The sequence below is a fragment of the Pangasianodon hypophthalmus genome, chromosome 16 (assembly GCF_027358585.1).
Source record: "Pangasianodon hypophthalmus isolate fPanHyp1 chromosome 16, fPanHyp1.pri, whole genome shotgun sequence".
Lineage (NCBI taxonomy): Eukaryota > Metazoa > Chordata > Actinopteri > Siluriformes > Pangasiidae > Pangasianodon > Pangasianodon hypophthalmus.
In genome coordinates, this window is record NC_069725.1 from 11,597,740 (window position 1) to 11,610,299 (window position 12,560).

At 40.8% G+C, this 12,560-nt stretch overlaps 2 protein-coding genes across 2 annotated transcripts; both read left to right on the forward strand.

The window, feature by feature from the left end:
• The first annotated feature begins 893 nt into the window (after nucleotides 1-893).
• ssr4 (signal sequence receptor, delta) lies at nucleotides 894-3,511 on the forward strand. The gene is made up of 6 exons (XM_026920941.3): nucleotides 894-1,052; nucleotides 1,384-1,502; nucleotides 2,576-2,650; nucleotides 2,747-2,836; nucleotides 2,978-3,043; nucleotides 3,149-3,511. Exons 1-6 carry the CDS (start codon nucleotides 1,001-1,003, stop codon nucleotides 3,251-3,253), a joined length of 507 nt encoding a protein of 168 aa, XP_026776742.1. The 5' UTR covers nucleotides 894-1,000; the 3' UTR covers nucleotides 3,254-3,511.
• Nucleotides 3,512-3,926: 415 nt separating this feature from the next.
• sephs3 (selenophosphate synthetase 3) lies at nucleotides 3,927-12,354 on the forward strand. Its single transcript, XM_026920458.3, has 8 exons — nucleotides 3,927-4,424; nucleotides 6,170-6,273; nucleotides 6,461-6,568; nucleotides 8,598-8,752; nucleotides 9,341-9,431; nucleotides 9,540-9,639; nucleotides 10,198-10,410; nucleotides 10,507-12,354. Exons 1-8 carry the CDS (start codon nucleotides 4,142-4,144, stop codon nucleotides 10,791-10,793), a joined length of 1,341 nt encoding a protein of 446 aa, XP_026776259.1. The 5' UTR covers nucleotides 3,927-4,141; the 3' UTR covers nucleotides 10,794-12,354.
• Nucleotides 12,355-12,560: the final 206 nt, after the last annotated feature.

A 12,560-nucleotide genomic window follows, 5' to 3' on the forward strand; every position in this document is an offset into this window, starting at 1 on the left:
CCCTTCTCCACGGCGAGCCTGTGCTCACTCAGCCCGTACTCGGTCAGGATGTGTCTCTGCTTTATATCTCTGACAGTGAAGAGATACTCTGCCAGTTCACACTCTCTGTTTAGGGCCTGACAGCAGTGTAATCTGGACTGGGTTTGGGTTTGACTGTCCCAGTGCTCCAGATACACTCTTCTCATCTGCTCAGTAATTTGGTTGACTCTGATTAGACTTTGGTGAGCAGTGCTGGTCTGAGACTGCTGTGTGTTAGCAGTTAGTGTGTTAGTGGTTAGTGTGTTAGTGAGTCTCAGGAGCAGCTGACAGAGGGGACTGGCTTTAGGGCTGAGCTCTTGGGTTTTCATTACTTGATTTGATGTTTCCAGAATTTTAGAGCTCTTTTTTGTACGGGTATAATCAGTGGGAATTCGCCTAATTCTGCCCTGCATGCATTGGTTGGTGTTTTCCTTTGAACTTTTAGGATTTCTACAGAATTCTGCCTGCATTCTGTGGGATGTTTATCCCATCTAGTGTAGTCGTGTGTACTGAGTGGACCCCAAACCTCACATCCATACAGCACAATAGGCGCAACGACTCTGTCTAATTCGTAGAATTTATTTTGTAGAATTTATTCTTGGTTGCATAAAGAGCTCTTCGTGCTTTTTCTCTTGTATTCACTCCCAGATTAAAGTTTCCTGACACACTGATCTCTCTCTCTCTCTCTCTCTCTCTCGTGTATGCAGATGTCAAAGGCAAACATCTTCCAGTGACCAGAGGTCAGGATGTTGGGAATGCTCAGGTTCATGTGTTATGTTTATGATCACTCTGAGAGCACGTGTCTGCGGTGGTGTGTGTCTGCAGTAACGGCGGGTTCCACACGAGGGCGCTCTCTAAACCTGCTCCACTCCTTTCTCAGAAACATGACGTGTCTGTGTGGGTTTCATTGGCTGATCCTCGGGCTGCTCTTTCCTGCCTGAAGTTGCTTCCTTTGAGTTCTCGCGACCAGCCAAGAAGCAAAATGAGGAGAATAATTGTAGCTCTTGTGGCTTTTTGTCTGACTCTGTGTGCAGGTGAAGATTTTTATGTTGGTCATTTTTGTATTTGTGATGTTAGTGCGTTATTTAGGTCGACTTTTAAACCAGCCAGGAGCATAACTGTTAAAGCTGATCATATGTTATAAGTGTTTGTGATTATTAGCTGTCTCTACTCTACTGTACTGTACTGTAAAGTTCATTTAACATCCAAATAGCTCTAAATAGTTGTAAGCTACAGTCTCTGAACTTTGATCAAACAGCCTAGATAATGAGATTAGGGAAATGCTAGGATTACTAAATCTGGGATCTTCTATGGCTTGGATAAATCAATCATGTTTGTAAAAAAAAAGTGTTTCTCTCCTCCCAGCTGACACTTGCACAGAGCCGGTGATCTCCACCTCTTCATACACAACAGCTGATGCAGTGATCTCCTCCGAGACAGTCTTCATTGTTGAGCTGAGTTTGGCATGTGGAAATGGAGCACAGGTAAAAAGCATTACGATGTTGAAACTGCCTTTATGAACAACCTGTACGCATTACTTTTACCCAGCAGGATGACGGGAGATCACTTCAATTCAATACCATTTAATCTGTATAGCACTTTTAACAATGGCTGTTGTCCCAAAGCAGCTTATACAGAAATATATAAATTCAAAATATAAGTTTTAAATTTATAAATTTATCCCTAATGAGCAATCCCGAGGCGACGATGGCAAGGAAAAACTCCATGAGACTTCATGAGGAAGAAAGCTTGAGAGGAACCAGACTCAAAAGGGAACCCATCCTTATCTGATAACGAGTAGTGCAATTATAAATAATTCCCTCCTATAACTGTGTACTAGGTAAAGAGTTTGTCTGAATTTGGGTTGCATTATTAATACACCCCTAAACAAACATTTGTCCAATTTGTTTGCAATGTTAGTCTTCCTTATTCTGTTTGGATTCCTTAAACAGTGCTCTTTCGGGGTTCATTATGAAAAACGCAGGGTCAGCCAATATAAACGCTGTGTCTGTTCTAAGTGTTGCAGGGTTCCTGAATGTACATGAGATTCAGGGCCATAGCCAGAATCTTTAGTTGGTCAGATTCCCAGCTGATGATATGTCCATGCTTACCATTAAAGTGCATTAGGTACGATTTTTCCCCCAAGATTAGACCTCTAACTGTTAGGTGCTCATGTTCATGAAGCTCTGCCCTCAGGGATCTAGAGTGGCTTGTAGAGTGTCTATAAAATGACTGACAGGAGGTACATCCAAACACAAACAAGCATTCCAGACCAGAGGTCCAATTTCCAATTGGGTTTTCTCAGCGACATTATACACTTTTGCTAAGGCCACGGCTTAATCCTTTTTTTTTTTAAATCATGGTGTACATATCTTCCAGGTTATTTGTACAAGTAATGAATCAAAAATATCTGCTATTGTCTGCAGATTTGGCAATAAAAGGTACATTAAACCCAATGTGGTCTGGAAAATATCATAGTTTTACTACAATATTCAACTTTGCCTAAGCAAACTCTTCTGTCTCTCTCTGTCTCTCTGTGTCTGTCTCTCTCTACTAGAGTGTTGCCCTGTACGCAGATGTTAATGGCAAACAGTTTCCTGTGACCAGAGGTCAGGATGTTGGAAAATATCAGGTACATAATGCCAGATTTATGTTCACATTAAACCCGTTTAAACATGACTGTTGCCTGTTGCACACACAGTTCACCTGATGATTTTCTTGCTTGCAGGTTTCCTGGAGTGTTCCCCACAAACAAGCCAGCTCAGGCACTTATCAAGTGAAGTTCTTTGATGAGGAGGCGTACAGCGTCCTGCGTAAGGTGCGGCAAATTGATTTGAATCTTTATTTTAAGTGTCTAATATATGAAAGTGTTTTGCTATGCTGGAAAGTGTTGCTAATGGAACGTACAAGGCCACCATTTTCATAAATAGCGCTGATGATAAACATTGTATTATTTCAGGCCCAGAGAAATAATGAAGATGTAGAAGCCATCAAGCCTCTGTTTTCTGTCAATGTAGAGCACAGGGTGAGTAACATGGTAGCTTTGTGTCTTCAAATGAGGTACAAGCATAGTTGTATTGACATTTAAAAGATGTCTTTCAATTCAAACTCTACTTTCTCTTTATTTCAGGGTGCATGGAGTGGTCCTTGGGTGTCCTCGGAGGTCTTAGCAGCTGTCATCGGCATTGTTCTGTACTATCTGGCATACAGCACTAAAAGTTCAATTCAGGCATAAATATGTCAGGTGCTAAAAGTGTGAAAAAGCAACTCGGTCATGTAAACATGTATTTCTTGTACCAGCAAGTGCTCATGTCTCAGTTTTGTAAGTAATTTGTTCCAGCCAGGAGATTGTTTTATGATGCAGTTGGGAGAAGCCTGAGTAATAACCTGTGTTATTAGATGTGGACTTGATGTACAGAGGACACATTCTGGCTTTTGGAATGTCTGCTTGTCAATGAAATTCATTGAATAAAAATAAACATTTGTAACAGTGTCAGATTTTTTTTTTTTGCCAACACACGACCAGAAAGTTAAAGCTAGTCACTCCTGCACACTTAGGTCTGTAAAGTAATAAAGCTTTTATGTATTTTATATTCCTTTTTTCCAACTGGCTAGCTGTGTGCAGTCCGAAATAGATGGACCATACCATTTTGAAAAAGATGAGGGGTTGTGGAAAATCAAACATTACCAATTGTTCTATTTAGTCTGAGGTTATTTTGTCAGGTGTTTTTTTTAGTATGTTTGAGTAACAAGAAAAATGCAATTTGTAATGAATAAAGATAAATTCTTAGTTTAAAAAACGCACTCTCATGTTCACTACCTGTCTCAGTCTTGAAATGGTATCGACCGAAAACGGTTTCTGACTCAATCCCAAATGCTTACTGACTCGCTATATAAGTACTCTACATAGGGTATAAAATAATGGGTTCTACTCCCTTTGTAGTACACTAAGTTCAAAATAGAAAGCCATTTGGGATTCACCCTTGTACACAACAGCCAATATGCTGCAACCGTTTTTACATCATCCATATTCACTTCCTTGTAGGAAACGATATTTGCTAGTCCACGCCGTTTCGTTATTTCACCGCCTGAATGAGAGGCGAATAACTGGCGAGAGCTAGCCATGTCCGGTTCGCCACCGTCGGCCGATTCGGCGGGATTCTCGGCCTTTTACCCGGCCAGCTACCAGGCTCCAGAAACTCATGGCCTGGACCGCACTTTTCGGCTCACGGCCTTTTCCGATATGAAAGGATGAGGGTGCAAAGTCCCGCAGGAGACACTGCTCAAACTCCTGCAGGGACTGGAGCCCGAGGCCCAGCCGGCACAGGACGGAGCGGGGACAGGAGCCGGGGACGAGGCCTCGGAGTTCACTCAGCTGGCTGCGGTCTCACAGGGTCCCCGCCTGGGTAAGTCAGGCCAGACACAGCGCGCTGGACTGAGAGCGCGACTCGCTAACTAGCTAACTGCAGCAGGGGACACAACTGTAGTGTAGCTCCTCAGAAGAATACTAAAGAATAGTAATTTATCCGTTTATTGTACTAGACTACCAGTTTACTTACTAAACTAAAACACAAAGTTTCAATGGCCGCGAAAATAGTTAGTTAACCTGCTATCAGTGTTGTATTGTCTAACCGAAGCATGCAGCAGACTGCACTATTCCTGATTATTCCTGCACTGTACCTGCACTATTCCTATACCATTCCTGATTATTCCTGCACCATTCCTAACTATTCCTGCACCATTCCTGACTATACCTGTACCATTCCTGCACCATTCCTGTACTATTCCTGTACTATTCCTGCACCATTGCTGCACCATTCCTGACTATTCCTGTACTGTTTCTGATTATTCCTGCGCTATTCCTGCACCATTGCTGCACTATTTCTACCATATTCCTGATTATTCCTGCACTATTCCTGCACCATTCCTGACTATTCCTGTACTATTCCTGCACCATTCCTACACTATTCCTGTACTTTTACTGGACCATTCCTGCACCATTCCTGCACTATTCCTGCACCATTCCTACACTATTCCTGTACTTTTACTGGACCATTCCTGCACCATTCCTGCACTATTCCTGCACCATTTCTACATTATTCCTGTACTTTTACTGGACCATTCCTGCACCATTCCTGCACAATTCTGCACTATCCCTGCGCCATAACTGCACTATCCCTGCACTATCCCTGCACTATCCCTGCACCATTCCTGCACTATCCCTGCACCATCCCCACACAATTCCTGACCATTCCTGCACTATTCCTGCAGGTCCTTATGCCAGAGATGTTCTTTATCATCATAAATATTTATTTGCTGTTTACTAAACTGCGTACAAAACCCCAAGGCTAAACCGGATTACATCTTATCATTTTCTTCATACTCATATTGTGTAATGACTGAAAAATATGGAAAATCACCTCTCCCATCTATAACAACTGCCAAGTTATACCCAGTTTTTTTATACTACATTTTTTTTTTATTTTGTTACAATTTGTCTTAGATTTACTTTAGCATTTTGTGTTGTAGTTTTGATTATATTGTATTCTTAATTGATATAAGAAAGCTCATGTAATCCGGTTAAACTGCAGTGTGGTTGTGCAATAAAGTCAGAGGTTTACTGTGTTTACTGTATTTAGTGAAATCTCTGGGCTTAATGAAATACAGTAAATCTCTCAGCATGTCTTGTGAATGGACTAACTTCACACACATGTAGGTTTTTATGATCACTTGCAGTCCAGCCTTTGCTGAAAAAAAGTTTAATTTTGGTACATTAGATTAAACTGGAACTAAATTATTTCTAAATGCAATTATATCTACAAGAGCAAGTCCATCGTGTATGTCGGTTATCTGCATGGATAAAATAATATAACTGAGAGGGGAAACCACCCCACCCCTAGCTGTTCTTGTTTGTACTGACTAGTGTGATCCAGTACACCTGAACTATGCCCCATCGAAGAAATAATTCATTAACCCTCTGCTGGATAGCAGCCTTCTTTCTCCAAGCGAATCAGCTTGTTTTTACTTTCAGCTTGCAGGAAAAAGCTTGTGACTTCCTGATAATGATAGTAGTCATGACCTTTCATAACACAATGATGTGTAACTATGGTGTATCAATGTCATTTCATATAAAATCATGTATATGTTGTAGGCATAGGGATGGATTCTTGTGTCATTCCTTTGAGGCATGGAGGTTTGTCCCTGATCCAGACTACAGATTTCTTCTATCCATTAGTTGAAGATCCCTATATGATGGCAAGTATTGCGTAACTAACCAGAAATCTGCTGCTTTTGCCATGTTTGTTCAGCTAAGCACATTCTTTTCCATCATCTATTAACACTGTACTGGTTACTTATTTAATGCTGACACTTCATGCACCATGCAGTCTTCTGCGCTAAATATAGTAATCAGTGCTAATAACGCATTATGATTCTTTTACAGGGTCGTATAGCGTGTGCAAATGTGTTGAGCGATCTGTACGCGATGGGAATTACTGATTGTGACAACATGCTGATGCTACTGAGTGTCAGTCAGAAGATGAGTGAGAAGGTGAGACCTCCGTCCAACACACACACACACGCACACACGCACATCCAAACACCACCTTTATCATACATCCCGATTATTTTTAAGAAGAAGACACGAATGAGGTTGTTATCCGCACACTGTAACCAGAGTAATATATGGTAATATATAAGATCTTGTCGTTTGTGGAAACCATGATGCTTTGCATAATGCTTCCGCACAGTGGTTATTTGCAAATGCAAAAGAAATTCCCCACTATGTTCTGTGTTAAGTGCTCATAGTTAACACTCTATGGTACTAAGCTAAATCTAGGCAACATAAACATTTGTAGTTAATTACAGTCACTAAACATCATGAAGAATGATATAATATTTGAAAGAAATGGAAAGGCCTGTGGTGTAATAGCTGTGTTTCAGTTAATCACATGACTCTTTTACTTGTGCTTTTGACACATCCTGCTGTTTCCACAAAATCGCCCTCCAAACTATTTTCCAATTGGGAAAATCATATTCATAATAATAGGTGAATAAAGTCTAATAGGTTAAATTAGTATATTTGTGTAGATCACTGGTGTGTGAGGGGGCGGAGGAAGACTCAGGAGGCAGGCAGAATTTTAGCGGAGATCTGGGCTCACATTTATTCAGTCTGCGTTTTTCAGCGCACTTTCAAAACTCAACAAAAAAGGACAAATCAACAGTAGAGGGTCTGCCACAGACTCGCAGCTTTCACGTCTGCCAAGTTCACAGCTGAAGTTCACATTCTGCCGCGTGTGTGCCACAATTTGATAATTAACTTATGGGGAATTGCTGAAAAGTATATGCTGCCTTGGTGCCACATCTTACGGTTAAGGATTATTATTAACATAATTAGGATTATGTACTAGTCATAAGCATTGTGATCATAGCTTTTTATTTATACAAATTAAACTAATATGATTTTCAGTTTATATGAATTCAGGCTGTACTGTATATTTTTGTCCCCATACTACCAATAGCAGTGCCTTCTTACCCAATCTCATAATGAATATAACTAACTTTCAGCTAGACTTTGGATTTAAAGTGTTTTAAAGTGATCCTACAAGTTTGCTATGGGATTGAGGCCTGGTGATTTTGCAGGCCAGTCAAACTGTCCAGTGTTCCATCAAGCTTGACATGAAGAACAAAAGGCATTATATTGCACAAAACAACTGCACATATCTGCTCTTTATCGGACTGTTGCTGCCTCCCATTCTATTTTTATACTTTTTCTTTTAATACTTTCCCATTTTCTAACTCTATGGAAATTCTAGTTGAAAAAAGCATTTCACCACACATCGGTGTGTGACAAAGAAAATTTGAATTAGATTTAGAATTTTGTCTAGCTAATAACTGACCATCTGCTTTTACGCTCAGTTAAATCCATCCATGTGTGCAAACTGTTGACGCTGTGCAGTAAGGAGCTGCTGTTGGTGGCTCCAACTAATATTTTGACCAGGGAGCTTACTACAGTGCTGTATACTGTATTCTGCTGTATACTGTAACAGTGCTACAGATTATTCCTCCATTTACAGAATGGACACAAAGCTTTTTTATTACTGATTGTTTGCTTTTATAGATTGTTAGTCTAAACTTTGAAGCCATCTGACATTCTTCTGTAATTTCATCACTATGCAATGTTGTGCAGTGGTACAGAGTTGCAATAAGGAAACTGAGAAGCAAGCTTCTCTTATTTATGCTTTTAATTTTAACATGAGATATATTAAAATGAATTTAATATATACAATATATTTAATATTAAAGTATATTAACATTTATTTAAACATTTTCAAGTATAAGTGTACATTTATCACATTTGGTACAGTGGTACAGTGTCACTTTATGATGAGGCACCATAAAATTGTATCCCCCCCAAAAAATATTTAATTTTAATATGTATATATTTGACCTATTTTATGACAAAAAAGGTTCTTTTTTTTACCCAGTAACATCATAACTGATGCCGTGCAGGATTAAGCAGAGTGCAAGACTGAATAAAGTGGAGTGTGAAATCTATTTTTGTGGTCTTTTTATCACAGGAGAGAGAGCAGGTGATGCCCTTAATGATGAAGGGTTTCCGTGACGCAGCAGAAGAGGGCGGGACCTCTGTGACAGGCGGACAGACAGTTGTGAACCCTTGGATCATCATAGGGGGCGTGGCCACGGTAGTGTGCCAGCCTACTGACTTCATCATGTGAGTGTTTTAATTGGAATTTTGCATATATATTGGAATATTGTGTGTGTGGATTAATAGAGCAAGTCTCAGAAGCATTTGCTTCTTTTTTTAATCACAGTAGTACACAGAGTAGCAGATTTAAGGTTTTACAGCCCTGTACTTGAGGACTAGGTACCTGATCTAAACTAGGAGCTTATGCTTCATTTCACACTAAGGAGAACGATGAGAGCGTTTTTGTTTCTATGCAACTATGCTTTGCCTTACATTTGCATAAATAAACACCTCTGCCTGTCTCACTGAGAAGCTTTTTATAAGTAGTACTTAAATCAAGAATGAGCTGACTAACACAGCCAGGTTTAACTAATGCTACCTCATAAGTCATACACTTCCTGTTGCTTCACCTTGTGGTAGCTAAATTCATTCACAAGAATGACTTCTGGCCACTTCCTTTATAAAGATGACACTTATTCAAAACCATTAAGAAAATATTAGCTACAGGGCAAGCAAACGTCTATGTATGTCGCCTGAATGAAACACAAGCAGATTGATGGTATCTGAAATAACCATGATAACAATGTTGTCTCGTCCTCTATGCATTATACACAGGCCAGATGGTGCTGTACCGGGTGACGTGCTCGTTCTGACAAAACCTCTTGGAACCCAAGTAGCCGTCAACGCTCATCAGTGGCTGAACATAGTAAGAGCTTTTTTCACCTGTACACCTTATGCCATGGTCTGTGGAAACATTTGTGGATGTTTTCGCAGCCTCCAATTATTTCCTAATATTCTGTCTTTGTTCTCTCAGCCAGAAAAATGGAACAAGATCAAGTTGGTGATCTCAAAGGAGGAGGTGGAGCATGCTTATCAGGAGGCCATGCTCAACATGGCTACCCTTAACCGCACTGGTAATATGACTGAGAATTATTGTAAATGATTCTAACAATGATGCATTTGTTTGAAGTTTCACTACAGTCAAGCCTACCGCTTTTACTGCATTTGATGGGAATATTTTAAATTCTTCATACCGTGCCATTTTGAATAATACCTTCCATCACTTCTTTGGCAACTTTTTCTGTTGGCAAATTCTCTACTGCAGCATGTTTAATATACAAAAATTATCTTTTCACAAATGTTACTGCTGTTGTTCGTCCATCTCATTTTCCTGGGTTGTTACTTACTTGAAAACAGCATGACTCCTATGGAACAGTGGAAGCTTTACATGATTCCCTGCAGTGTAATTGGAATGCACTGTGGCCTGCTTATTTAATGTTTCTAACACGCTCAGTGGTTAATTAAAAGTTTGAGCTGAATTAAATGTGTTGGAGCACAGATGTGCAGTGCAGGCATATTCCAGGACTGCTTTAGATAAATTTTTAATTATCTTTCCTAATTACAGTTGACAGATTCTAAGTCACTCAGCTAAAAGCAGTGCGTTCATTTTCACTGATAATGTTTCAATTTAGCTGCTGCTCTAATGCACAAGTTCAACGCACACGCTGCCACTGACATCACCGGCTTCGGGATCATTGGGCACGCACGGAACCTGGCCAAGCAGCAGCGCAATGAAGTGGCCTTTGTTATCCACAATCTGCCAATCCTCGCCAAGATGGCTGCTGTCAGCAAAGCCGGTGGTAACCTGTTTGGCCTTCTGCACGGCACCTCCGCCGAGACTTCAGGTCAGGGCTAGAGACAGAAAAAGTTGTGCTGAAACGAAAAAAATACAATTAATAAAGTAGGCTATAATCTTGAAGTCATATCTGTGTGCCTCTCAGGTGGTTTGCTGATCTGTCTGCCACGGGAGCAGGCAGCACGCTTCTGTGCTGAGATGAAGGCGAGCCGGACGAGCTCACTGGGCGATGGACAGCAGGCCTGGATAATTGGAATCGTGGAGAAGGGTAGCCGCTGTGCACGCATCATTGACAAGCCCCGCATCATTGAGGTGCCATATCGTGGCCTCGCAGCAGGCAACACACAGGAGGGCACCAACACCATCACCACTCCCACCGCCACCAACACCAGCAGCACCCCTGCTGAAGCTCAGGCCAGCCTGGCACAGTGACACAGCCTCTAACACAAGAGTGTAATAGGAATGTTCATTGTTCATCTTTGTGCTTTGTACATTTCACCTCTCTCTCTCTGGATGTGGCTACTCTGGTTGTGTGAGTCCTGAAGGGTGTGTACTTTACAAATGTGTGATGTGTAGTTTGTGCTGGTAAGACTGGGATAACTGTGTGTGTGTGTGTGTGTGTGTGTGTGTGTGTGTGTGTGTGTGTGTGTGAGAGAGAGAGAGAGAGAGAGAGAGAATGAATGCATGCATGCATGTAGTGAGAGTGAGTGTGGTAGTGTGCATGTGTGAATCAGAGGGAATATGAGAGAGGGGATTTGTGCATTCACTCCGCTTTTCATTTCATCTCCCTGTTCAGCCGATGGGTTGAGAGCAACAGACCAAAAATTTTCTTTTTACCTGGTGGGAGGTGGAATGGATTGCTTGTTTTTCTTTTTTCTTTCTTTTTCATCCACTGTACTCTGTCAATCCAGTGATAGAAAAGCTTCCCCTTCTAACCCTTGGGTATATTTTTGCTGAAAAGAATGTTCACTGAACAAGCATTGTAGTTGTAGGCACAAGTTGCAAAACCCAAACTGATGGCTTGTTGGAAGCACTTTGACTTTTTTCAGTTTTCCATCACAGTTTTGCAAAGTCCAGACCCTTTCGATCAAATGCATCTTTTTATGACAATCAAAGCCAATTAAATCCATTAGAAAACATTCTTTCAGCAAACCTTGGGGAATTCAAATACAATCAAATCAAGCCAAACAAATTGCTGAAAATAATATTTAATATGGGCATATTTAATTTATTTGATATTTAATTATATTATGTGTTTGTGTCATAGATTGAATGCAATCAACCAAATTAGGGAAGGTTAAATAACTGATTATTCTGGTGCCGTTGTTTTAGTTCTGATCAGCTCGACTTTCTCATATAGTTGCTTAGCTGTCTGAGATGGTTGAATGACTTGTTAAATGTTTACATTCATGTAGGTCTCTGGAATATGTGCTTTAGTATTAATTTGTGAAACATTTTGCATTTGATCATGTGCTGTGTATCTGTACTGAGGTTGGCACTGGGGTTTTAAAATCATTGCTAGTATTGGTGCATTCTTTTCATTATGTATTTAGGCTGCAGTAGCTTTTGGGAGGTGTGTACCTGGTTTTGTGTGATGCTTAGAATTATGGCAAGCCTGTTTTCTTATTAATGCTGAGGTATATGTCACATATCCTCTCTCTGTGCTAGCATTCTCATTTTGATCAGTGGGAAATCGGATGTCGGACTCCTCCCCATGGATCAGAGCGAGGATTGAGCAGCTCTCTTTGGTCCTGTGGGTGAGGCCGGAATCCCAGAGTCATCAGCTGAATGGCTGCAGTGGATCAGAAGCACTCACCCTTCCTGCTCATGATGCATTTCCCGTTAAACCCCAGCCAATGGGGATGGGAGAAGTTGATGTTACTTGTAAGGATGGGTGGGACCTGGTCTGCTTAGTCTATTCAGCTGACTCAGGCTTTGTCCTGATTTACATGTCATCTTCAGACAATAAAACAGATGAAGGGTTTTGTGTAAATGGTCTCAGTTTTGCTTATTCCCTCAGTGATGTATTTAGTACTGTCAGTCTCACGTGTGCTAGAAATGTAATTGTGTTTTGTTTACTTCAAGGTGGCAGCAGAGTGCAGTAGCTGATCACTCACACTGCTATGTAAGATACATGGTTTCCTGCATACCATGTAGTCCAGACATCAGATTTGGCCCATGTCTGCATAAGCATATGAC

Excerpts from the sequence above, each read along its gene's own strand:
- ssr4 (XM_026920941.3), top strand. The coding sequence starts at position 1,001 with ATGAGGAGAATAATTGTAGCTCTTGTGGCTTTTTGTCTGACTCTGTGT. Across the intron at positions 1,053-1,383 it reads TTGTCTGACTCTGTGTGCAG|CTGACACTTGCACAGAGCCG; the intron begins GTGAAGATTTTT and ends CTCTCCTCCCAG. Across the intron at positions 1,503-2,575 it reads CATGTGGAAATGGAGCACAG|AGTGTTGCCCTGTACGCAGA; the intron begins GTAAAAAGCATT and ends TCTCTCTACTAG.